The following is a 23,994-nucleotide window of genomic DNA, read 5'->3' as shown; positions in this document are numbered from 1 at the left end:
AGAAGTGTGCGCATCTTCTTCAAAACTCAGTAAAACATCTAATGCTGTATCAGCATTTGCAGGGGGACCTGATTTGCGTACATTTGCAACCGTACCAGTTTCTCGAAATTTCGTTTCCAGCTTACTGACTGTTGAACGCGTTATAGGTCTTTCTGGATATTTATCATTAAACAAATTGCACACTTCCATCTGAGTTCGCGATCTGTCTCCATACCCAATCATCATAAGTATTTCAATTCTTTGTTTTACACTTAACTCCATTCCTACTTCCAATTAAATCTAAGCAATCATTCGAATATTCACGAATACCAAAAATATTGTAGTACTAAACTGTCACTGAACATCAATAAATTACTAAACAAATAATGATACTTCACAAAAAACTAGACGACTATGTTTTTTATAAATGTAGATAAGAAATAATTGCTTTCATATTCTGTCTGCTAGACCACAAGTACCAAACATGTTTGGAAACAGCTCATTTTTATTACTCTAAACATGTAGCAAACTACGGGGTGTTACATTTAAACCAATTGCCGCTAGACAATAAGTATTTTTGATAATATTGTTAATTTACCTAATAAAGAATGTTACGCGTTACTTTATTAGCACACACACAACTACTGTATTTTTGTCCACCCTGTACCAATTCGAATCAACATATGATACATTTTTGGAATCAGCTCAGCTAGAGTAATCCGAAAATTGAGACAAAATGGGGGTGTTCCATTTAAAAAAAATGACGGTGACGTCATTACTCGAACGTAATTCACCCTGTATATTAGATTATTATTTTAAAATACGATAAATTAACATCAAAAATCGATGTATTTCAGGATTATTTCTTAAAATGACCTGTTTAGCTAAAAATGAATTTGTTCCATACTTTACGGACACAGTGTATATTGCAAGGAAACAATGGCAGACGGTAAAATGTTGGTAAAAGTTATGCCAATTTGTATGCCAACAGTTGTCGCAGGACATTTTAATTATGAAATTTTATTACATTCAAGAGGCAGACGGTAAACAATGGTTCAGAGACACTGTAAAAAAAATTTTAATTGACTAATGCCTATAAATTATTAATACACCGGAAACCGTTTGCCTAGTGAAAATTTGATCATTTCATGCTATTGTTAGTCTACGCTGAGCTTGACAGATGGTAAAAAATTGATTTCAGCTAACCATTTTTTTTGGTTGAATAAAAAATTAACGATTTAGCTGGAACACCATATAACCGTCTGCCAATTATTTTATCTGTGGGTTGTGTAACCTAGCCTTCTGGTCGCATGAAAGCAGACGGTAAAATGGTGGTCAAAGAAGCTTTTTTTATGCATACTAGAGTTGACATTTAAGCATGTGTAACATAGGAAAAAAAATTCGTTCAACGCTTAATACTGTTGCTTGTAGCTGTAAATATGTCCTCTGAAAAAGGCAGACGGTAAATAATGGGGTCAAAATTTCTGTCACGGGCTCCCGGTCTATGAATGGACAAATGGATTTTAACATTTCATTCACAAATAAACAGATTATGTGATACTCACTCCAGTTGGGTGTGCCAAAAAGCCAACATACTTGTAGGGGTTTCCATCAGGAGGTAAGATGTGCAAACCAAAGTGCTTGTTAGTTGAGAATGCCATATATCTGGACTCACAGTGGGGAATTATCTGAACCAAAAAATTTCCAGTAAAAACAATAGCTATTGCCATGTAACGATCTCACCATCATCTTGTGAATGAGTTGTCTTTTGAAGCAGCCGAATGCTGGTGCCTGCACCAATGATTTAGGTACCTTCGACGATTGATATAAATATTTCAATTTGTGCTGAATGGAAAAAACATTGAATTTTCACAATTAGTAAAATCATCAGAAAAGATCAAAGCTATTTTTACCTTGTTGTCCGATACCAGAATGTATCCTAACTGTTTATTTTGTACAGATGTTACCCAGTATATAAAACTCATAGGTATCGCTGACTGCTCTATCCTTTCTCGTGAGATAATAGAGAATTCTTCAATCCTAGTCGTTAACAAAATGAGTTCTCTACTGAACATAGTCTTTGCTAGTCTCCACCATTTTCAGTCATACTATTTTTATAGTAATTATTAGGTGTTTATGTTAGATGGTGGTCGAAGAAATAATGGAATAATCTATTGTTTTGGGAATCATGAGATTGAGATTGGAAATGAAATATTGAAACTGAAGAATTAAATGTCAAAAAAGTCAAAGTGGAGAACCTGAAGGAATCTGATATATAGAACTGGGAATATCTATCGTAAAACGAATCTACTGAGAACATCATTAGTTCGGACTTCCATTGTCTGATGTTATATAAAATGATTTGAAATCCCTGAAAGAACTAATGAAAAAAAGAATTGAAGATGAATAACTGAAAATAACACTTTCTTATTAGTTAGTGAGCTATGCTTGAAGACAGGCAGTAAACAAATCTAAAGAAATGAACTTTGAATGTTCAAGCCCGTCTCGGATATACCTACTCACAGAAAATTTCCTGCATACGCAATTGGCAATACAACTGAAAGAGTCGACCCTCAATTTTGGAACGGGCACACTTGCAGACCGGTTTCTGGTTCCTCAGCCACTCGTCAGTGCAAGATAGTGACCATCATCGACCTAAAGTAAATGATATTCCATAATTGAACATCGCTGACGAGTCATCCTGATTTCATCCAGGTTTGGAGACCAGCTCCCCTACCCTTTTGGCTGATCATTGGCCTTGAGAGGGACCAATGGGTACATAACTGATAGATGACGGCATGAAGTCCTTAGACATCAGTGCCGCCCTTCACGGGATACCCCTACCTGGCTGGGGTGGGATGGATGAAAAAGTTATTCATCCTCTAACGGGGAATCGAACATCGAAATTCTTTCACAGTATTTCATTCCCCGTCTTGAGTTGGAGCGAACATCAAAAATGTCACTCCATCTAGTGGACGCGGTACTAACCAACTGCATATCCGAAATTTGCCCGATTCCTCTGAATAAGGAAGAAACACTTTTTTATTGGTCAGTGGGCTATGCTTGAAGACAGGCAGTAAACAAATCTAAAGAAATGAACTTTGGATGTTCAAGCCCGTCTCGGATGTACCTAGGTATATGCTTGAAGACAGGCAGTAAACAAATGTAAAGAAATGAACATTTAAAGTTCATTTTTGTTTTCGAATTTCCAATGCGGCATTATCAAGTTTACCAACAACATTCTTTTAATTCGCCACCCGCATGTCAACAGCAGGGTTTTTTTAAGAAATAGTTATTCAACATCACTATGACAATTTCTGAAGTCTCAACTTTCGGAAACAATATATAGGATGCTCGATAAAACCGGTCAAGTTTCATTTATTTTCAAACAGGCATAATTCAACTTTTTCAAATTGAACACCCTGTATTTTTTCAGTTCTGTGAAATGTTTCAACATTTCACTAAATTAATCAGAAGTATACTATACGAAAAACTGATATTTTACGAATTATACCAAGTTTTAGTAATTGTAACCACAAAAAAATGTATTTTCTTACGTTCACTTACTCAAATTTGTTTTTCAAATATTCAAACTAATCGCTAGTACATTAGCATTTTTTATACCATCTAGTGATATTTATCAGCTGTTTCAACGGTAAGAAATGTGTAAAAAAACTGAAGAATATTTATACTACTTTTTTATTTAAAAATCCAGTTATCCATGACTAACATAAAAAATGAATCTCGGAATATGTTGAAGTTTCTTTCGCGTGTAGATTGAATCATTTTCATTATGAATTATGTATTGGAAGATATGGTGCGAATGGTCTATGCTTTGGGGGAAAGTGACGAAAACTATCTCCTTGCATCTAGAATTTACAAAGAGAAGTTCCCCGAAAGAAGACAACCAGATGAAAGAGCATTTCTGGCTCTAAAAACAAGATTTTGAAGAACTGGTAAAGTCAATCACGAGAAGTTCGAACGTGTCTGCCTTGTAACAAATAAAGAGTATACAAATTGCTCACCTTGTTGAAAATCTCCATGTGAGTACCCGAGACCTGAGCAGGGAATTAGGATTTTCTCAAACCAGCGCGTCTCAAATGATACGAACAAGCAAATTTCATCCATACCGCATGCAATTGATGCAAGAGTTAAGAGGAAGGAATTTCGCCGATGAGGCTTAGAAAAGATCAATCAGGAAAATTATTTTTTCGATTTCGTGTTATTTTCTGATGAAGCAACTTTTCATAAAAATGGAACTGTGAATCGGCATAACATGCAATATTATGCAACGGAAAACCACTATTTTGTTCGTTTCCTGAACCATCAACAGCGTTGGTCACTGAATGTTTGGGGTGGAATTATCAGAAAAAGAGTTATCGGATCGTATTTTTTGGATGTGCAACTCACTGGAAGAAATTATGTAAGATTTCTTCGGTATGAGTTTTCGAATTTATTGGACGGGGTTCCATAATGGAGCAAGACTTAGAATGTGATGTGTTAGATCGACTGACCTGACCAAAATGTATTTTTTTATGGGGGTATATCAAATGGATTGTCTACCAAACTCCTCCAACATCTATAGAAAACATGAAACGAAGAATCAGGGAAATCCCAGATAACATGCTGGAACGTGTAGAGAATTCGTTTAAAAAAAGACTGACATTATGTGTTGCAGAAAATGGTCGCCATTTTGAACATCTTTTGGACTCCTCTATTCAATTGAAAATTTAGGAGTTATTTTTTTTTATTATTATTCTGGCATCGACTGCTGATATCTGTTTCATATTGAAAAAATTTCAAGTGAAAGAACGTAAATATATGAATTTTTTGTGGTTACAACAATTAATAAAACTGGGTATGATTTGTAAAATATCTATTTTTCGTATAGTATACCTACCTATGATGAAAATGTAGTCAAATGTTGAAACATTTCATAGAAATGAAAAAATACAGGGTGTTCCATTTGAAAAAGTTGAATTATGTCTGTTTGAAAATGTGTGAAACTTGACCGGTTTTACCGAACACCCTATATATTGTTTCCGAAAGTTGCAATTCTCGAAATTATCCAACTATTCCTAAAAAAAATCCACCTAATTGCTATAGACATGTGGGTGGTGAATTAAAAAAATACTGTCTGCAAAATAGGTGTTTCTGGGATAACTTGGCAATGCCGCAATGAATATTCGAAAACAAAAATTCCTTAGAGAGATAAAAAAATATGGAATCTAATGACGTATTCATATACTTGTACTTGGTGTTTTATTCAAAAAAATATTACTTTGGTTGGCTTAGCTCGGCTGAATCACCCAGTATGCGAGAAAATAATTTTGAAAGAAAGTATTTATCGATATGACTGCGAAAAAAATTTGAGCAATTCGAAAAATTGTTTTTCCTGATAGCAATGGACCGAGGAAATTTTGTTGACTCACCCTGTATACATTGCTGTGTCTATATTATCAGGTTCAATAGACATGAAAATCGGTCTGCAGAGGCCATGTGTGCTGAGACTATTGAGAAATGAATCAATTGTGACCGTTTCCTGTTCCCCTTCAAGGCCAGTCACAGATGAGCAAATTCATAACTATACAGTTTCAATCGCAAGGAAACGTTCTACTTCAAAATATGTTATCGAACATCATTGAACTGACATTTTTTTTTAATTTTTGAAATATGTAGTTTCTAACTTAAAACAGGAAAAAATCATGGACTGGGGAAGTGAAAAAGCGCGTACCCCACTAGAAATTGTAATTGGTAAAAAATTTATATTTTTCAAAATTTCTTCACTAGATAACAAAATATGAGTGCTTTTTTACCCGATCTACATTCAAACTATTTGAAATTGAATGATATTTGAAATATTCCTGAATGCTTTTGGGTAGCTTCTTATTATGAAATTTAATGGTATTTCTCCAATTCTTTCACAAATGCATCTTATTTGAAATATTTCTGTTATATGTCATAGAAGAAATATCTATAGTGTATTTCGCCAGTTCAGACTTCCATTGTCTAATATAATATAAATTGATTTGAAATCCCTGAAAAAAAATAAAAAGATTTACCGAAAATAACAATTTTATTAAACAAAAAACTGAAATTACAAAAAAATAACATACAAGCAACAACCAAAAAAAAATTGAAATATTAATAAAAGCTGGAAATAAAACAATTAAAAAATAATATTAACAAAAAATGAAACATAAAAATTAAAAGATTCCAAACCAAGTTACGTCACGACGTTTCGATTGTTAGTATCCACAATCGTTTTCGGGTGATAACTGGTTGTGGATACTAACGATTGTGGATACTAACAATAGAAACGTCGTGACGTAACTTGGTTTGCAATCTTTTAATTTTTATTTTTCTTTTTTAATTTTTCAATTTTCAGCTTTTAGGTATTAATATTTCAATTTTGTATTTTTTTGGATGTTGCTTGTATGATTTTTTTGCAATTTCAGTTTTTTGTTTAATAAAATTGTTATTTTCGGTTAATCTTTTTAATTTTTTTTAGGCGTTTGCCTAGCTTTGACAAACTTCATTTTCACAAGTAATTGCCTCATTTCTCGCTTGTTGAATAATGAACTATTATGCTTAACTTATTAAAAATAGATGAGCTAATCGTTAAAATCGGTCATGGTGTATTAAGCATATGGGTGGCAGATATAGGAGACAGAGTCATCAACAAAATGACATTCTGTCTTGTTACGAAAAATTACTAGGTAAAATTATCCAAAATAACACGAAATTTCAATATTCTCATTGAGTATATCCTATTCATAACCAAAATGACAAATTGGTATATTTTTTTGGGAACTAAAGGCACTTTCATTAGCGAAGTTGGGGGTATTTTGACGGGGAATATTTTCATGGAGAGTAGCAAAGACCTTTTTTTCACAGTAAACAGTTATTAAATAATAATTACTGAATTTTGCTGCTATTATATTCAACGAGATGGCGATCCTTGGAAATAGTGTACAGCTTTGAATACGGATTCCCTGGTACGAACATGATATCTGTAATGTCATCGTAATGGGATCTAAGCTTTCCTAGACATACCCAAACGCTTGTTGCAGAATTATATGAAAAAATTACTACCGTTTTATTATCATCATAGTAGGCAAATTGTATTGGAATGTGCGAAAATTCAATCTTCACCACCTTGTTTTTTGTGATCTGAAAGGGTTCTGATATTTTTGGAGTTAGTAGGACCGGCTCCAAAATCCAAATTTCACCATTTGTTCTGCCGCAGACTAGGTGAAATGCTGAAAATTATATTCGAAACTTGAATCAATTTATGATGATCCTATTAGTTAGTAGTCACTAATTTCCATCTAATGATTCTATTCGAAATGTTATTGGTATTTATGAAGAATATGTTGCAGTCGACTATCTGAAGTAGTTGTTTCTGTGATAATCAGTAGCCTTCACCAGATATTTCATTTACTGGGGGGTAATTTTCGACATCATGTGAATATAATTACAGGGTTATATATTCCTACATAAATATTCCCCCACGTGAATAGTAGATGATATTCAAGACCAGCGTTTCCTTCATTGTGGAATTTTTTTCGCGACCCACATAATAATTAATATTAATTATAATTATTATCACTAATAATATTTTTATTGTTATCATCGTGAAAATTCACTATTGAGGAATACAACTCTGAAATAAAATGGTAAAGATGATATAATTGAAGATGAAATACAGTACGGAGAAATACTTTCAATTCAGAATCTTAAAACTAAACAATTACAAAAAATTAAAAAATGGAACTTATGTAATGTATGTGACTTGTGGAGGTAATGCTTACGATTTACAAGAGATTCTATATCTGGTTCGAAAGTTGAAAGCTTTAAACGCAGGTCACTTTCCACACAAAACTTATTTCTATATTTATTTTTTAAATATACCAACGTGAATAATGCCCTCTCACACCTTCAGCTCTTTTGAGGCTACGTTCGAAAGAACTGGATACTCTCCCCTAACCTTTATTCAATATGAGAAAAACAATTCAAAAGCATTTAGTGTTTTTAATTTGTTTCCGCGACCCACCCAAATTGCTGCCGCGACGCATCATTGGGTCGCGACCCATAGTTTGGGAACCACTGTTCTAGACTGTAAACGGAATTTTCTCTCCCTCCCATGAAGGAGGGACAAAAAATTCCACAACAGTCTCTTACAGCGCCTTAAGGATTTTCCTGTAGTGCTTGTGTTTTGTCCTTGAAAAAATATCATCTACTATTCATATGGAAATTTTGGATTCCTAAAAGTGGCCCTTTTTCAGTGGTTCAAAACTTATAAACTTCATGGAGATTGAGGACTTTCGAAATGAAAAGTTCACGACTTAATTTTCTTACAAAGTTGATCACAGAAAAAATAAATAGTATTCTAAGAGCAAGCAATAACTGAAAAATGAAATTGATAGACGTAAACCTTTGTTTTCTTCGGAATAGCAGATGATCTGGTCGAGAAATGATGTGTTCAGCCGTTCTAAAAGTTAACGAAAAGTACTATTTAGATAATCCAAACATTTTGATGAATCACTTTATGCATTAGGTATTTAGGATCGATCTTGGTGTCAGACCAAAAATCTCGTTCAGATTTTTGGCAAGCTTACACATTTCCCAGCTTGTTGAGAAAAATAACCTCCCAGTTGTTAGAACATGAAAACTGAATATTGTATTATGATGAAGCTCTGAAACAGATTCAAATACTCAACAGAAGTTTTAGAAAACCAAAAATAAATACAGAAAACGATGTACTGATACCTAACGTAATATGAGATCTGTAGTAAAACCTTTACGTATACTCGTATTTCAAATCACATGAATATAGGCGAACGTATATATTTTTCATGGATTCTAAACGGAAACATTTTCATACACAGTGAAAAGAATACAAGTTGTTTTAACGAAAAGATGCTGGATCGAATTTTCAGTAATGGTTCGAATTTACAAGCTGCTTGTCAAATCAATGTTCACAAGGGCAGTATTGTTATTCTGTTTTCCAAGACAAAACACAAGCACTACAGGAAAATCCTGAAGGCACTCTAAGAGCGGTGCCTGTGCGAAAGTAGCGATTCATGTTGGATTTGAATTGCTGGAGATTAAATCATTTGGAAAAAAGTTCTCAGGAAATTTATTCCACATTAACTATTGTTAATATCGATTGGAAGAAATGCTTACATTCAATACTGTACTTGATGCAGGAAATTGAAACTTTACCACCATCTTCATCTTCCGACACAGGAAGTATCGTGGAACGTACGGGTTCATGCTTCTCGTAATCTATTAACGTAATTCGACCGTTTGCATAAGCAATAACAATATAATTCCTGTAATGAAAAGTTCAGTGCTGAATATTGGAAAATCTGTTTTTTCCTATCGGTGATATCCTTATCATTTTACGAAATGAACGGAAATTGAATATATAGAAATTGAGTATATAGCAAACTGAATGAACAAATTATAATGAACGTAGAATATCTAAAGATTTTCAAGGACACGGACCGTTCATTGTTATAGTAGAATCAAAAGAGCACAAAAAATATCAATCTTAGAACCGAGTGCTGAGTAAAATTATATTACGCCTAAAGGTTATTTCACATTGAGTGACACACTTATAAATAAACAACTTTTTGCAGTAATACAAGAATACAAATTCTGATCCTTGTACAGATTACTCGACTAAAACAATAAATTCACTTTTATTTTCCTAGTTTTATGGGTAAGTTGTTTATATGTATTCGCTATCAGTGGAACATGCGTCCTTATCTATCATTTTCTATAGTAGTATCCAGAGTCGAAATAGATGAATTTAATTATTTGAAATAGGTCACACTTACCTATTTCAAATCATTAAAACATTCTTTCAACTGGTTTGGAAAATTCTGAGATGATCAATGTTCGATGTAATGATCCTGTAGTGGAACAAACTAAGGCTAGACTGGTGATAATTTTCTTGATTCAATAAAATGAAATGATTTATAAATTATGATGTTTGTTTAACTTTCAATATGAGAATAATTCGAGAAAATACGCAGTTGGCTGATAACAAACCCAAAAAGGACCTATATATAACCTCAAATACTGGAGAGATGTACACTCACTGCTATCTCCAAGAACTATAATGAACATGATCCATTCGGAGATTTTCCTTGGCCTTTCATGCCTTTCTTCTGATCGATTTAGACAGATATTGTTTCATGGATTTGAAAAATGAGGTTTTCTGTTCGTACTTCTACATATTGCATTTTGGTTACCAAAGAGAAATTCTCGATATATGAAAGGCTCATTTTTTTTGTGAAATATTTTCCATTAATTTCAAGTGTTTGAAAGTGTCACTTCACCCCAACTCAGTGTTCCATATTTTGAACGTGATTATGCTACAGAACAAAATTCTAATTTGATGGTAACACTCAGAATCTTACCAAGACCAGAAAAATTTTTCATCATAATTTTAAATCAACAAATGGCAGTTGAACCAGCATATTATGGTGGCATGTGATCTGAGTTTCTGAAGGATTTCTGTCCTCTCACTTCGAATAGGTCAAGAATATTTGATAGGAAAAGATCAACTGTACTTGCAAACTGACTGTTTCATGTATAGACTCGTATATATTCGAGTTTATGAACTTATCATTGCGCAGGTCATGTACATTTTGTTGCACAAAATGATTTTATAGACTTTTTAATGGTTAAATAACAACTGTTTTCCGTGGGTTGGGCTACCTATCGGGCGTGTCCCCAGGTGGCGGATAAGGGAACGGCCAGGGGACTGGAGGCGTTGTCCGGAAAGCTAATGTGGCCTTACGGACGGGGTCACCGGACTCCTGGTCAGTGGCAGAAATAAGTAGGGCGAGGGGAACTAAAACTCCCCAAAAGCCTTTGCAAAACATGCCACCGTGGACCAGCCTACCCAAGCTAAGGTGTACGGAATCGTGCCGACAGCTGAATGGCCGCAGGGTGATATGCGGTTACGAACGATCCCCTTGGGGAACTGGGCGAAACCTCATTGTAATCAGTCTACCTCTAGTAATGCAGGGCTCGCCAAGAGGTGACCAACTCTTCCCTTGCACACATGAATGAAACAAACACAAAAACAGAAACAACAAAAACAAAAATCAATTCCGAGGCTGAACAGAAGTGCTCACCTCAATCTAAGGCGGTGGCTGGGGACAGAACAGATCACCTCCAACAGCAAGGCCACTTCCTGAGGCGGGCGCCAAGAGCTCCACCTTGAATAAAGGCAAGGAACCAGCTGCCCCTGCAGGAAACCTCCCTCTCTTGTGCACCTCCACGGAGGGAACCCCAAGAAGGTTGAAGAAGCCACGTAACGACAGTAATGTCGCGGCACCTTCCAAAACCTTCGCGGGGGCCACCGTGAAACACCTCAAGGTTGCTATCCACCTTCCTGGAAAGACAGGTTGGACGATGACCTAGGAGGACAACTCCTCGGGAGGATGTACAATGGGTCACATGTGGCCTGAGTGCTGTAGGTCTACACTCACCCTCCCTACTCTACAGATACAGAGAACAACTGTTTAGATAAACTATGATCCCATATCTACGAGAAAGTACTTCGATAAAAAATCTGATATGAAATTATTTCCTTTCGCCCTTTTAATGTACGGAGATTATGAAAATTCTACATCTAGGAGAAAGTTCTTCGATAGAAAATCTGATACTACTTATAATTTCTTTCCTAAAATTTCAGCAAATATACTTCCTTGTACCCTTATACTGTATCATATCCTCTTTCAGCCTTTAATTTAAGATGATCTGTATTTTCCACTTGGAGTTTCAAAAATATTGGGCCTTCGACTCATGAAACAAAGTCGAACGCTTTCTTGTTAAAATTAGTGTAACTTGACCACATGATATGTTGAAGAATTCTTCTCAACTGTAAACGAATCATGTGGTTTAATTCTCTATATAGTTTTTCGTGTGGGATTCATCCATTTCCAGCATTATCAGTGAAAAAAATAGTGAACGATAACACGGGAAGAAGTATCGATAATTGTCGATTCTGAGGGCACCAAGATAGCTAAGTTTAATTTTTGAAATTAAAAATTGACTTACAATTCATCATGAGCGCATATAGCAGCTACGTAATCATCGGCAACATGAAACAGTGGAGTACATTTGTTATTAACGCAATCAATTGCGTAAATATTACAGTCGGCCGTTGCTGCAAAAAATTGTTTTGAACTCAATTAGAATATATGTTAGTTAAGATAAATCTCAGAGATTAATTTCTGATAATCAACTGCGGCACAAGACAAGTCCAAACTTCAAATATTAATATGTTTTGCCATGCAGCCATGAAATCAATGTACAGGGCGTCATTCAGTTGATTATGTGGTAAGACATTTGAAATTCGGAACGAAGGTATAGTTTCAATATTTATAAGGAAAACATAATTGAAAATCTATTTCGTTTCAACCGGAAATGAACCAAAGTCGAAAATTTTAACCCATTAATGGCCAAAGTTGCGTTTACGCAACTTTTTAGAAATACTTTTTACATGGAAAACAAAGCAGTATCTGGCAAATCTAAATTTATAGTAATGTAAACTAAGGAGTTTATAAATGAGAAATAAATTTATGTAACTTAGAATATTACTTTATCTGAATATACTAAATTTCTGAATATGCTTAATTTTATATGTTTATATATATATATATATATATATATATATATATATATATATATATATATATATATATATATACGAAGGTTATCGAGTGTCTTGATATAGATAAAAGAGTTATCAATCAGACATAGCACTCAAGAAAGTGGCAAACCATAGACACGTGTTTCGGGCTTTTGGCCCATCATCAGTATGGTGCAGCCAAGTATAAGGATGGGCAACACTTGGTTATATATAATATTTTTTTGGGTAGCAATTTTACCATAACTAAAATTTGTTTGGGCTACACATGAATGAAAAACATGCAAGATATTTACTAAATATTGATATATACTCATATTTTCAACATAACGTTGCTGAATTTGTAGAAATATGGTGGATGCGTTTACGCATCTTTAGCTAAAAGCGGTAACAGTCGTGTTTGCCAAATTTGCATGTCTCGACAAGTCTAAAAACTAAACGAAAATAAAGATCAGTTGCTTTTGAATGTTAATAAAGTAAAGTTCGTTATCTCGGTAAAAGTATATATTAATTTTTCTTTTCTGCGTGGAGATTTATTGGATTGAAAAGTTTATTTATAGTGATCTTATTTTTATTTAGCATATAATGAGGCGAGTTATACTATTTTTATCGTAGGTTATCAGTAGTTCTAGTTCGATTTTTATTATAACAGTCGATTTTCTAAGTGGGATAGCAAAAGGGCACTAACTACTGCATAAATGCTTGCTCTATTAGAAGAGGACTCAGACTGTGAAAATGCGGAGTCCATTGATGTTGTTTATGTGCCGCCGGAAACAGATGAAGTTACCGATGAGGAAGACATTGACGAAAATACAGTCAGGGAGGGAAGTGGTGCAATAGATATTGCGAGCACCTATGAAATACAGCCAAATATAAAAGATACAACAGAAAGCGGTGATTCTAATGATGATCTAGCACTTAGCGAACGAGCCAAACGCGCCAGAGTAGATCCTCAAAAAGTAGCTGTTCTACCAAAGTGAGTAAAAACAGAAACACCTACTTATTGTAGTACCCCTTCTCAAAGTTTCAATCGATGAACTGAAGACATAAAAGCACAACATGTTGGCAAGTCATCTTATGAAATGTTTTCGCTATAAAGAAGTAATTGATGCTGTCGCTACATTAGACATTGCAAAAGTAACACAATTTACTTCTGTAAAAAATGCAAATTGCATCTGCATCTAGATTGAATAAAAAATATCCATACAAGAAAATAATCTGTTTTCTTTTATGTATTTATCAGTATACATGTAGTTTCTATTATCTGTTAGATGTATATACCTATATACTACTTTAGGTCAAAGGGGCGTAAACTCACCTACGTTATTTTTATTAAAAAAAATTGATATTTTTTTTATGCAAAATTAGTCTTAATTGATGCTTTTTATGTGTCTTTCAATAAACACATTTCAAGATTCAATCATATTTATTGCCTTGGCCGTTAATGGGTTAATAGAATCATGTATAATTTTCAGGTCATTTGATGGAATATAAAATTCTCTTTTCAACGATACAATATAAGTAACCTTTCAGATAACTCCGCTTCCTGAATATGACTCAGAATCGCTTTGAGGCAAGCTCGATCCTTCGGCATCGTTGCGCACCACTGCCAACATGTGTCTGAGCGGAAGTAGTCAGTGGTCAGTGTAGTAATCTTTAGACTCCAAAACACATCGAACAGTGCCAGCTGACCCCTACGATGAAGCTGGGCATAGCAGAAGTCACACTTGAATGGCAGGTGCTCCAGGGTCTTCTCGCTTCCTTAACTTTTCTTCTTTCACTTTATTCATAAGCTGAAGCTGAAATTCCTTGTAGCTTCTGTCTTGGTCTAAAGAGCTTTGGAGATACTCGCTTCTCAAGAGGTATTTGAAATAGGTGAAGGTGACGGTTCAAATATGCTGGGACCAGGGATGCTTTCCAAGTCGTTCATAACTACCAGGGTGTTAATAACAATAATAATATATATAATACAATAATCAAAGATACTATGAGGTTAATTTTTTGTGCCAGTTACAGTAAGTACTCCATAAGATGAATTGAGTTGGTGTAAAATTTCAATTTTTGATTTTTCATTTGAAAATTGTTGTTTAACAATGTTTCCATAAATGACGTCATATTGCCGTCATGGTGAATGTGGAGAAAATGGCTTCCATTTCGCCATATTCTGTCGTTGAAAACAGAATTTTATATGGCCAGGTTATATTCAAAGTTCTCGGTTTGGGATCATTTTCGGTTGAATAGAAATAGATTTCCAATTCTGTTATTGGCTATTATTGACTACAATTAATCATATCTTCGTTACGAATTTCAAATTTTTCCACCAAAAAATCTAGTTACTTCGTTATAACCCGGGTAATAATTTTGAAAATTTCTTACCGACAAAAAAATCTCTCACAACAAATGGGTTTTCGTTCAAACTTGCATCGGTCGGTAATTTTTTCTCGAACAATATTTTCATTTCTTCAATCATATCTTCAAAATTGCAGTTAAAAACTTGATCATCTTGTGTTTTTGCTGAAAGGTCGAGTTATTAAATTAAAAGAAGATATTGAAACATTTTTAGAATTGAGTGTGGAATGGTTTGTGAATTTTTCAACAATAAAGTTTGCTTTTTTATTGATGTTGTTGCTTTTGTACTACATTCTCCCGTGTTATGGTTGAATTGTGGATTTAGTGTAATTTTGACAAACGACTTTAGCCATTGAGAAGAAAGATTTAGAACTCCTTTTGACTGAATACAACGCTTCAGGGCTTTGGTATCATCTTGCAGTAAAAGTTGCAGGAAGAAACAGAAAGCGATTACTGTCTCTCTATAGAACCCTTCATTTGTCTTTGACATTTTTGGTTTGAATGTTATATCGATACCAATGAATGTCGTCTTCGTAAGAAGAGTCGTCATCGTTACATCTCATAAAGTACTAATGTAAGAGGTTCCTTTCCCTTAACTTTTCAACGGGACCAGATGTTGATGTAAGACAAAATTCACACAAAAAGCATAATTTTTAGTACTTTTTGATGGAAAAACGATAGTACATCATTCCCGGCCAAGCGGGCGCTATCAATTTTTTTGTAGAGGCTCCTAACGTTCATTGATTTATTTTCCTTCCGCCAAATTCACACCCAATATCTTCACAAATCAAATGTTTGGGATGTAATTTTGGGTAACCCTATAATAAGACCATTCTTTTTGGAAGCGAACCTAAATAGTGAAGAATATTTCAGTTTGCTGAATAATCAAGTTATTCCAAACATTAACAACACATTCAGTAAGTTGCTCTATTACGAAATAGATTCTGTTTAAAAAATCTGTTTAAAATCTGTTTTTTCCGTTAATCAGCTGTCGCCCCCATACAAACGACGACTCTCAGAAGTTAAGAAACTTGTGCGAGCCAAGGACTAACTAGGTCTTACCTTTTAATGTGTGATTCTTAACAGAATCATCCCAGTTTCAACCAGATAAATTATCTCGAGAAAAATATTTGGTCGAGGCAGGAATCGAACCCACGATCTTCCGATCATGAGTCGGGCGCACTACCACCGCGCCAATTCCACAACAATTATTAGTTTCACAACAAAATGAGGCCCCTCCCAAATGCGTGTTGATAATAACTTGTTGTTATAAGTTGATAATAATTTCCCGGTTCGATTGATTGAAAAGAGAGAATGGCCACCTAGATCCCTCGATTTCACTTTACTGGATTTTTTCTATGGGAATGGTTGAAATAACAAGTCTAAAAGACTATTCTAGATGAAATACGGAAATAAATAACCAGGTGCTGTAGGCTACTAACACCTGATAATTTTCAGAATATATGCGAGGAAACAGAAGCTCGTTTTCACTTCCATATACTTTCAAGATATATTTGTGCTTTGAACTCCATTTGTATCCGTGAAAAAGTGTACTACAGTTTGTCGAAGGCTTGCTTGCCTCTCATTCGAGACCGATATTATATTGTAGGTATGTGTGGTAGATACTCGACGGAAAAGCAACAGCTTTCTGCCGCACAGAAAACTGAAGTAAAATCATCCGGGACGAGGATTTGAGGACCCTGGTGGAGAGCGACCCAGCACAAACGGTGCATGAGATGGCGGAAGAACTGGACGTCAACTCTCGTGCGGCTTGTTGTTGATGGCTTAAAACGTATTTGAAAGGTCAAAAAGTTGATTAGGTTAGGTCTAAAGTGAGTGGGTATATTCGACCCTCCACCGCAACCCGCAAGGGTTTATTGTGGCTCACACCTATTCACACTCAGCCAAATACGGCTCTGGCGAACTCTATGAACCTAATTCGGTCCCCAGCGGGGAAGGCACAAAGTATTTTCTCTGCTGTTTCATTTTCCAAACAGAGTTTTTCGACAGTCCAAGTATCTGCATATGATGATTCAAATGACAGTGACATGTAAGAAGGCCTGTTAGACATCGCTGTTCATCCCTACTGTAGTTCAACAACTGTTTGGTATCAAGCTTCGAAGGGTGAATAAACGCCTTGGAGTGAGCCAATCCAGGTATTCAATGTTAGTTTGGCAAAGCCTAAGGCGATGCCAATGACAGGTTCCGGTCCGATGAAGTACTTGCAGAACCCTCCTTTGCAAGGGAGTTAGCAACTTCATTGCCTTCCAGGCCAGTATGGCCAGGAATCCAGACCAGAGACAATCTGTTAAGTCTTCCTATCGAGGAGAGTCGTTTTTAACAATTTGCTACCAGTTTAGACGTTGTTCGGTAGGAGCCAAGTGCTACAAACGCCGCTTGACTATCCGAGAATATTTTTATTGACTTGTGTGTGAGGTTGGATTTATCCAATCTGTCCGCACACAATTCAATAGCGTAAATTTTCGCTTGAAATACAATCGCATAAGTTCCTAGGCAAGTAGATGTATATCTCTGTCCTGAGTCTTCGACTAAAAACACCTGCAACAGAACCGGAAGGAGTTTTTGATCCATCTGTGAACCAACAACTATCTGCTCTTAATATTTCCTTCTCCCAGAGGATACAGTTCTCTCTACTTGGGAATAGTACGTTATATAGCAGTTCGTAGTTGACAGTTGGAGGCATAAAGTCAGAGGTCATTTCCAGAATGCTGTGACTTCCAGTGTCAACCAACAGTCTGTTGCACTCTGCACTAAATTGATTTGTGCAATTGGCAATGTGCACAAGTCTGTATGCAGTCCATGTAGACTCTTTCTCCAGATGAATGTGGAGAGGAGGTAGATCTAGAAGAATCTCCATGGCCGCTGACGGTGCGGTACTGATGGCACCACTGATAGCCAGACAAGCCTGTCTCTGTAAGCCAGAGAGCTTCGCTTGGGTGGTTTTCTGTAAAACCTTCGGCCACCAGGCAATTGCACCATAAGTGATAATTGGTCTGACAATCATCATATAAATCCAATGGATTTGTTTGGGACCTAAATTCCAAGTTTTACCACAAATCCTTCGACATGTCCATAGAGACAGTCTGACTTTGTGTAAAACTTTTTCCAAGTGAGCGTTCCAGGTGAGTCTTTTATCAAGGACAATGCCAAGATATTTCACCTCCGATCCAAATGGAATGACCTCACCATTGAGGGAAAGTGGCGTTAGATCGTCCAATTTTCTCCTCTTGGTGGTGAAGGGGATTAACACAGTTTTGCTGGGGTTGACAGACATCTGCTTCCTCAATCACCAACTGTGAACAACGTCCAACGTGCTTTGGAAGATATTACAAGCTACCCTTCCCGACGTGGACCTTGCTAGGATGACAAGGTCATCTGCATACGTTTGCAGATCAACTTTTCTTCTGTCGAGGGCATCAAGGAGACTATCCATCAGGAGCGACTACAGAAGGAGAGATAGTACCCCACCTTGAGGGCAGCCCCTGGTGACCCTGAACCTAATGGCCTCGCCTTGAAGAGTCGTAGTTGCAGTTCTGTTTACTAGCATTGCATAGATCCAGCCAGTTATGGTCTTCCTTCCTTCCTTCCTAGAGTGGACTATGTTTTTCTATTCGGTGTGTATTTCATAGAGAACGGTCACAGAATGAGCGAGGAATGCTTGACGTTATTGAAACTAGTACATGGCAACAAGTTTTTAGATGGCTTCGAATGTTTAAAAATTTGAAAATGTGGATTAAGATCCATGAGCGGTGTTAAATGTCCAATTCCTAAAAGCCCATTGTTCGCACTAGTTCGTAATTACAGTTAAAAAAAATAACAATAGTTCAATAAAATACCAGGAAGCAATTCAATGACCCTCATCATTCAAGGTACTGATTCGTCTTTTCAGTGATGGCGAATCTATGACACGCGTGTTCGTGCTGACAGGCACCTTCGAAGATAAAAAAATATTCAAATTGAAATACAAATATTTGGAAAAGGCAACAACACTATGTGAAATGGAGTCCATACTTTTGTACTAGACTTTTTTAGTAAACTCATCAATTCAACCAGTTTAGAAGTCTAGAACAGACAATTGAAATAATTAAGTATTCTGATGTAGTTGATTACAATACTTCGAAATTAAAAGATTTTTAATGGATGCAATTGACGAGGTAAAGATGCAATTGGTAGAGTTTCAGAATATCATTTAGACTCAAGGATTTGTCGAATGAAGATCAGTAGTCGAAAATATAGAACGGAATCGTTTGAAGAATGAACATAAGTATAACTACGAAGAAAAAACTTCGAAATCTTAGAACAGATCACCTGACACTTAACCAACAAGATTTAGCAATGGCTTGGCTAACAATTTTTTCATCCACATATTTTCGTGAAACATTGTTCTCAGCATTGAATAATATTGAGACAAACAAACGGAATCGGTTAACAGATGAAGTCAGTGGCGCTTGCTTGGCTTCGAAATGTACCAAGTATAAACCCGAAATAGATTATTCAGCAGACAAACTTCACCACCAAAAAGTCACTGATTTTATATTTTCTTAATTTTTCTTCAATAAATCAACTTACAGAAATTATAAATATTATTATTTATTTTTTTCAGTCACGCCACGAAATTGTTTTAATTTTTCAAATTTTGTCACGCACCAAGCGCAAAAGGTTTGCCTTCACTGGATATGCATACAGTGTGTAAAAGCCAAATGGAATAAATTCATTATTCCGGTTACAGTACATATTTAGAAAAATCCCGAAAAACGTCAAATGTAAATTATAATTTGACATTTTTCCACGTAAAATGCCACCCCTACCTTCAACCCCCTTCAAATTTTAGGTACAACCCCCAATTATTTAAATGGGAAGTATAGGTTTGTGATATATCGTTTGAAAGGTATCTTCACTCTCTATTCACAAATGGTATCGTTTCAATTTTATTGCAACAATTGATAGAAAATAAATCAAAATCATGTGGTTATCGAAATTCGATAAAATACACTCAGAAACTAAAAAGTAATGTAAAACGTAATGAAATGTAGAATACGAAAAAGAACTATGGATGTTAACGAAGTAGATGTTCAAAATGTTTACCGCGAACGTCTTGGCAACATTGTAATCTCCAATAAAACTGTCTTCTAACATTATTCAACATATCAGGCGTGACAGACCTAATCGCAAGCAATATTTGTTCTTTCAAGTCATTCAAATCTGAAGGTTGATTTTATACACATTGCACTTTACATATCCCCATAAAAAGATGATGAAAGATCGGGTGATCGCGTTGGCCATTCAATCAATCCTCGCCTCCCTATCCACCGATTGGAAAATGTTGTATCGAGGTATTGCCGGACATCAACTTGGTAATGTGGCGGTGCTCCATTGTGCTGAAACCATACCGTATTCACTGGAACTTGAGGGTTTCCTGGATCAGGATATAAATTTGGAATGACATCATTTTGAAGTAGTGCCAAATAATTATCGCCATTCAAGTTGCCATCAATGAAAAAGGACGAATTATATGGTTTACTACAATCCCTGCCCAAACATTAACCTTTTGAGGGTATTGCGTGTGTCCTTCTCTCATCCAGTGAGAATTTTCCGTTGACCAGTAGCGGCAGTTTTGCCAATTAGCATACCCGTTGAGAGAAAGATAAGTTCTTCCAACATTATCGTCATCCATGGGCTCCTGAGTAGGTATCATTTTATAAGGATGCATTTTTTTTTAATATGTTTACTATCGATGTATGACTAACATTGAATGTAGTGCATGCCTGTCTACTCGATGTATGTGGGTTTTCCTCAACTCAAGCATCACATCTAATTTGACTTCATCACTCATTGCATTGGTAGCTGTTTTTTTTATCTGCCCCACATGACCAAGCTCGCAAAACTGCTTCTCTATTTTGCTTGTTGTTCCTTGAGATATGGGCGGCAATTTGGAAATTTCTCATGAAATAGGCGAGCTACTTCCTATTGTGTTCGGGTTTTATCTCCGTAACCAATCATTTGTAACTGTTATTTTATGCATTTTCGTTATTCTAACCATTTGTCAGACTTGAAGTTAACGAATTCAAACTTGAATTGAAATACTGACAACTAATGTAACATACAAAACAAGTTGACAAGGCGTTTTAAACTAAAGTTGCCACGGAAGTTATTTAGTATTTTAAAAAAGAACATTGCCATGGTTTTTGCTTACTTTCTTATTATCAATATCTTAACATGAAATAAGTTTTGAGTAGGTATATTGCAATAAGTTTTTAGTGTATTTTATCGAATTTATGTAACCACGTGATTTCAATTTATTCTATCTTAACTGTTGCAATAAACTTGAAAGCAATAACATTTTTGAATAGAGAATAAAGAGACCTTTCAAACGATTTATCACGAGCTTATACTTTCCATTTGGAACATTGGGGTTTGTACCTGTCAGTTGACGGGGGCTGAAGGTAGGGGTAGCATTTTTCCGTTGAAGTATGTAAAATTATAATTTAAATTTGACGTGTTTCGGGATTTTGTTAAAATATGTACCGTAACCGAAATAATGAATTTACTCCATCTGGCTTTTACATTAACATTAATATAGCTCGTAAGAAGTTGGTCGCGAAGCGCGCGTCGGAAAAAAGATTTTTTGTTCTGGTGAGGAAAAAGTGTTTTCAATAGGATAATGCTAATGTATAATGAAAAAACCTTAGAAGTAATGAACACGTCATATCATAATATTGTTTTCTATTCCAGTTTCTAACAAATGCATGCTCTGCCATGTGTGTCTTGTTGTTAATTAGGTAAAGTTGTTTCCTTCAGAAATTTGAGTCACAAATATTGTTTGAGCTTTCTGAAAAAAATATTAAATGAGAAATGTAGATTCCTACTTGAATCGCAAGTTAATTTAGGCCAATTAAAAAACCGACGAGTTTAATTTCGAGTATATATTTCATAACATTCATACCCAAAATGACGCCCCAAGCAAATGCTGATATTTTAAAAATATGACATTCCCATAGAAGAAAAATTATAATGTTGGATGTACCTACTTTAATTCGAGATTCTTCACAAAAAACTAACATTTCGATAGGTTTTGTTCACAGGTAATTACTATCTACAAATTGCAATTTTGAAATTGCAATTCTGGAAATACAATGTTCACAAAGCTTTTAGTCATAGTAATATGTATGTGCAAGTGAATGCATAAATATATTTGTATATAGGCACATAGTTACATACGCATGTAGTACTTATCAGCTTCTTGATATTTAAATTTTGGAACCAAGCTGAAGTCGATTGATAATATTGGTCCAAGTTGAAAATTACAAAGCCAATACAAGAGTCTCATCCTCTTGTCAAAAAAGAAAATGTATCCTCTGGTGTCGCCAGTTACTAACAACCTGAAAATATTTCTATTATCGGAAAGATGGTATAACCACAATCATTCAATGAGTATGTTAATTCTATAAAAATAACTTATTTGAATTTGTTCATGAATACTGAACAGATTCATCTACAGTGTAGATGTAGAAATCTAGCAGCTTGTCATACTTGTTTAAAATGTGGTTAAATTGTTTCATATTGAAGAATGACAATAAATTCATGATTGTAAGAGTTTTTCTTCCTTCCAAATTACCAACAATTAGGTTTGTACAATTGAAATCTTCCAAAGATAAGACTCTATCAGAATTTATTTCATCCCATCCTTCTACAGCTTCGATGAAATTCTCATCTAAGGTTGAAGATGGGGGAATATAAACAATAACTAATAGAAAAAGACAGGTTAATACAGTGTACTTGCAATCCAAGACGTCTACGCTAGGAAAGTTTTTTCAAACTCGGAGGTATCAATACTTTCAGAACTAATGTTATCATTGTCGATAGAAAGTAATACTCTAACTGGTCGAATTTGCGGTTACTGCGATAGCAGGAAAGTAAACTAGATTTAACATCAGGTTTCAACTAAGTTAAACTAAATGCAATAATACTGTTATTACGTTAGGATAAAAATATGTATCTTGCTATTTAGTACCATAACATTTTGATGAAACATGGATATTGTGTGATTTGTTAAACTGTTGGGTTGAGTCCGTTAAAACGAAGCTAGGTATATCATTGAAGTACTTTATCTTACAGTTGTTATCACCAGAGTTGATTCTGTCCAATAGTTCTTGCTTGATTTTTTTATAGTATTCAGTTTGCCTCTTGATACGATATGTAGAAGAGTTGATATTCTTCAGATGTTGTTTTGATTTACCTAATTTTCAGTTCTTTATAATTTTTTCAATAACTATGTCATCTTTATCAAGAACCACTCTGATAAGACGTATCTTTGAGTTAGAGTAGACACCTACTCTGAATGGTTTAATATTGGTAGTTGAAGAATCCAGTGGTATAGTACTCAGGATCTCCGAGACAGCACTTTTGTTAGATATTATTCGTTCAGTTGCCGATAATTGTTTGCTGGGTTCCGAAACGTTGTAAACCATGATATTATTCTTGCATTTCTGCCATTCATATACTTCAGAAATAATTTCCTCAAACTCCATTTCCGGTCAAACTCCATCAGTCCAGTCATCACCCGAAGACGATTGTAGATACTAACAATCGAAACGTCGTGAACTAACGTGACTTGGAATCTCTTCACTTTTTATTTTTATTTTCTTTCTTTTTTCATTTCTTTATTTTTTTTATTTATTCAATTGTTCTATTTTTACTTGTATTTTATTTCACTATTATTTCATTTCAGGTTTATTTTGGTTAATATAATTATTATTTTCAGCTATCTCATTTTCAATTCTTCTTTTTTAGTTGTTTCAGGGATTTCAAATCGTTTTATATAGTAGACAATGGAAGTCCGAATTAGTGAAATTCATCATGAAACATTGTCAATCACCTTCAAACAAACTGGATGTTGGTACATACACTCATCTCAGATTTTCAAGTACTATGGTTGTGAATGAAGGATTCTTAGAGTATATGTTATTAAC

General features: G+C 35.0%; 1 protein-coding gene across 3 annotated transcripts in view; it reads right to left on the bottom strand.

Annotated features, from left to right (window-relative positions):
- Nucleotides 1–23,994, bottom strand: part of LOC111516674 (cilia- and flagella-associated protein 251) — a 97,781-nt gene that overhangs the window by 46,568 nt on the left and 27,219 nt on the right. For 2 of the 3 annotated variants that reach the window (XM_074175377.1, XM_074175376.1), the window contains 8 exons: nucleotides 22,244–22,404; nucleotides 15,032–15,169; nucleotides 12,064–12,172; nucleotides 9,169–9,317; nucleotides 6,902–7,241; nucleotides 1,893–2,019; nucleotides 1,723–1,824; nucleotides 1,545–1,667 (listed from right to left, as the gene is read on the bottom strand). In XM_074175377.1, the coding sequence (XP_074031478.1) occupies nucleotides 1,545–1,667; nucleotides 1,723–1,824; nucleotides 1,893–2,019; nucleotides 6,902–7,241; nucleotides 9,169–9,317; nucleotides 12,064–12,172; nucleotides 15,032–15,169; nucleotides 22,244–22,404 (1,249 nt within the window). The remainder of the gene's footprint in view (nucleotides 1–1,544; nucleotides 1,668–1,722; nucleotides 1,825–1,892; nucleotides 2,020–6,901; nucleotides 7,242–9,168; nucleotides 9,318–12,063; nucleotides 12,173–15,031; nucleotides 15,170–22,243; nucleotides 22,405–23,994) is intronic. The other variant, XM_074175378.1, reaches the window with a different exon arrangement.

Source organism: Leptinotarsa decemlineata, unplaced genomic scaffold (assembly GCF_025532065.1).
Source record: "Leptinotarsa decemlineata unplaced genomic scaffold, Ldec_3_MD MMD2_tig00001019_RagTag_RagTag, whole genome shotgun sequence".
In the NCBI taxonomy this organism is placed as follows: Eukaryota; Metazoa; Arthropoda; class Insecta; order Coleoptera; family Chrysomelidae; genus Leptinotarsa; species Leptinotarsa decemlineata.
The sequence above is the reverse complement of the archived record's forward strand: the minus strand, read 5'-3'. Positions and strand labels throughout refer to the sequence as shown.